We start from the raw sequence: 3,732 nt of genomic DNA on the forward strand, positions 1-3,732 counted from the left end.
AACAAATTAATTGTGTTTACGTAAGTTTGGTGTTATTAGCAGCACCAAAATATATAAAATCCAAAGTCTTACTTACGAGGGATATGCATGTGCAAATCAAAATAAAAGGTTTCATATTTATTTACCAAATTCGGGAGAGACTATATAAGCCACATGTTTTTTGAACCAGATAGATTTCAGAAGCCTTACGGAATTGAAATTACTATCTGTTTCCATCTTCTTAAAAAGTGACGTACGTACAGTTTAAAAGTAATAGTACTTTTTCATGATTGTTAATTTTATCACTTTACAATTAGGCAGAGAAAAGAGAAAACAACAACTGTTTATTCATGTGGGAATTCATTATTAACTTATGCTATATATGAAAAGAAGTCTACGTAGAATAGAAGATTTGTTAAAACAAAATTAAAATTGAACGATCATATCATCATATATACTATGTTATCAAAAAATCGAGTCAAAAAAGAGAAGACACATTGTATAAGGCAAAAGCTAATGAGAAGGAGAAAGATTTTTTTTATTGAGATACATTGTATTGTTTCTTGATTATTTTTACACTTTTCCATGATTTTTATAATAAATATTTAAAAAAACAATCAATGTCCTAAAAACACTAACAAACAGTCCTAATAATAATAATAATATTTTGGAAGGAAGGAAATGATGAAAGAAACAAAGAAAATGAGTTGGGTGAATTAACAAGCTAGGTTGAAAGCAGACAGATAGGAAGGTGTATTAGAGTGAAACTGTGGACCATGTTGCCGTGAGGAGGACCAACATAGAATAGTATAGCCAATGGGTTTGGCTCCCACCATGTCCTTGCACAAAATACACAAACCCCAAAACACCCGTGGTCTGTCCTTTAATTTGCCTTGTGCCCGACACCACCCTCTCTCCATAAATACCCCCTAGCTCCTCATCCATCTCTCAACTCAACTCAACCTCAAATTAAAATGGCCATTAGAAAATCAAACAAGCTTCCCCAACACGCAGTTTTGAAGCAAATCTTAAAGAGGTGTTCAAGCCTAGGAAAGAAAAACGGGTACGATGATGATGGGCACCCAGTTGATGTCCCAAAAGGGCACTTTGCTGTTTATGTTGGCGAAAACCGAACTAGGTATATTGTGCCAATCTCCTTCTTGGCTCACCCTCAGTTCCAATCACTCCTTCGACAAGCCGAAGAAGAATTTGGATACGATCACGAAATGGGCCTCACAATTCCTTGTGATGAAGATGTCTTCAGGTCTCTAACATCCTCGTTAAGATGAACAAAAAACATCAACAACAACAAGGGACGAGGTTTATTTATTTATATATGATGGACGGTTCTGACTGAAGAGGATGGCCAAGATGAAGCACACCACTTTTTGCTTCTTTTTTCTCCCTTCGTCATTGCCATTTTCATTGGCCTTCGTCCTCTCATTAATATTCTTGATCTTCATTAGCTATTTTTAAGATCCATCTCATTCTTTTTTTTCTTTTTTTTTTTGTGGGTTTGTTGGAACAACCTGTTGTGATGTCAATTATGTGACTCTAACCTTGTTTCCATGAAGATTGATTTCATGGTAGAAAATTGTACAAAGGTTTGAAGTTTTCCTCGCAGAGGTTTCTAAATAATTAATATACCCTGGGAGAGAAGTTCTATATATGTCCATGAAAGCAAGTTCCTTTATGTTCTACACTCATGCTTCTCCTTTCATCTCACCCTGCCTCCTCCTATACCCTCTCTTATTCCTGGCTGAAAATTATTTGCAGTGGATGGTGCAAAATTTCAGTAAAGTACATAATTTCTAAATTATGTCTATTTTATTTCTTTGAAATTTGAATTTCTTTTTAAGAAAAAAATAATGTTTGAAGAACTTTATTTGCTTAAACTAGTCCACTTAATTAGGTTGTTTTTTAATCAAAGTCTCAAAAGGAAGACCAAGTTGTGGTGAAGGATTACAATAAAAGAAAAAAAGAAAAAAAAAATAAGACTAACAATTGTTACAGTCATTACAGTTAAAGTATTAGACTCATAAATTCTTAAGAAATTAGGTTTTTCATAAAAGAAAATAAAGATAATGGGCCAGTACCTGTGTTGTACGGATTATCTCGGTACGGCTGGGCTTTATTTTTCAATTATCTCAACTAGAAAAATGAAAAAAGGCTCTCACTTTGTAAGATTCCCTAATACTAACATTACGTATAGTAATTATATATGGATACTTATTTATTAAAAATATTTTATTAATATTCATATTTTTTAAAAAAATTATCTTCTTTATCTCACTATATTTTTTAAAATTCATTATATATTATGAATAATTTATTAATATTCCTTATATTTTTTAATATAATCTATTATATTTTATTTTCTATTTTTTTATCTCTTTCTCTTTAAAGTATCAAATAGAGCATTCACCCATCGTTTTACCAGGAATAGATATACATGGTCGAACAAGAAGCAAAACGATGTCAATTTTTTCTCATGGTTTTGTGATTTGCAGAGAGTTTTTCAAACCACCATCAACGTGTAACTTCGAACATGATATAAAATAAAAGAAAATCATATTTTAAGGAAGATTAACTAAAAAAACGCCTACAAGTTCCATTCACTTATCAGGGGAACGTTCATATGTTAAATGTCTTTGGTAGAATCCTATGTAAAAATACATTCTTTTATGTTTTTATGTAAAAATACAATCATAAGAGGTCTGATTTACTTAGTTAAATAGGAAGTGTAAATGAGTTATTATAAACCTCCTTATACCTATCTTTCACTATCACAGATTAAAAAACTCTATAAATGTGAATATTCATTAAGATAGCTTTCAATGATCATACCCTATAAATGATTCCTTATTTTGGTTCAAATTCAAAAATATTTTACAATTAAAGTAACTGTCTTAATTAATATTATAAGAAAAACCAGAAAAGCCGTTGGATTGGGAGGACCATGGTTTTAAGCCAATATGTGCAAAGTGGTTGTTAATGATGAAGACAGGGCAAAAATGATGTTTGTGGCCGCAGGTAGGCAGGCCTCTGATAATAACCCAGGAAGTGCGTACTAGCCTTACAATCCTTTCTCTTTGCCAAAAGCAGATACACTTTTTTACGTTGAAAGAGACCAAAAAACTACCTAACTGTATTTACATTTATTTAATGTCAACATTAATAGCTTAATTGTACATCTCAAGCAGCCCTCAACAAATTGTTGCAATAAAATTATTCTATCAACTTTTTTTCCCTAAACTCCTCTCTCACTCGACCATCAAGTAAAAGATTGCATTCTAGAAAAAATATGAAAATGCAAAGTCAAAAATTAATCTCTTTCCTTGATATTTATTATGAGAACAAAACTTAGAGAAAATAAGGGTGCCTGTGCTTAGATAGATGGTCCTCTCTGTATTATTATTAATGCTTCCTACCTTTTTCTTTCTTTTGGTTTGAGCCACAAAACACTTCTGACACTCTTGTAAGTTATAACTTCCTAGCCAACTCTTGTAAGATAGATGATATGTCATCTCCTTCTTCCCACAATCCAATTTTTTATGTCCCTCTTCAGAATAAATATCTTCGCCCCATTTCTCTCTTGTCCATGCCTTTGTTTTCTCACTCTCGAGGTCGTTCACAAGTACAAATGATGAGGGTTTGATTTTGTCTGGACCATAAAAGATTCAATCAATTTAAAGAATGCCAGGAGTTCAACTTCAAACTAAATGCAAGTTGGGACTTCATTATATATGTGGC

General features: G+C 32.2%; 1 protein-coding gene across 1 annotated transcript; it reads left to right on the forward strand.

Moving 5' to 3' along the window:
• The first annotated feature begins 903 nt into the window (after positions 1-903).
• LOC114424988 (auxin-responsive protein SAUR50-like) lies at positions 904-1,679 on the forward strand. The gene has a single exon (XM_028391700.1). The coding sequence runs from the start codon at positions 954-956 to the stop codon at positions 1,266-1,268; it is 315 nt and encodes a 104-aa protein (XP_028247501.1). The 5' UTR covers positions 904-953; the 3' UTR covers positions 1,269-1,679.
• Positions 1,680-3,732: the final 2,053 nt, after the last annotated feature.

The sequence above is a fragment of the Glycine soja genome, chromosome 9 (genome assembly GCF_004193775.1).
Source record: "Glycine soja cultivar W05 chromosome 9, ASM419377v2, whole genome shotgun sequence".
Classification (NCBI taxonomy): domain Eukaryota; kingdom Viridiplantae; phylum Streptophyta; class Magnoliopsida; order Fabales; family Fabaceae; genus Glycine; species Glycine soja.

Coding starts and splice junctions, on each gene's coding strand:
- LOC114424988 (XM_028391700.1), top strand. CDS start 954: ATGGCCATTAGAAAATCAAACAAGCTTCCCCAACACGCAGTTTTGAAG.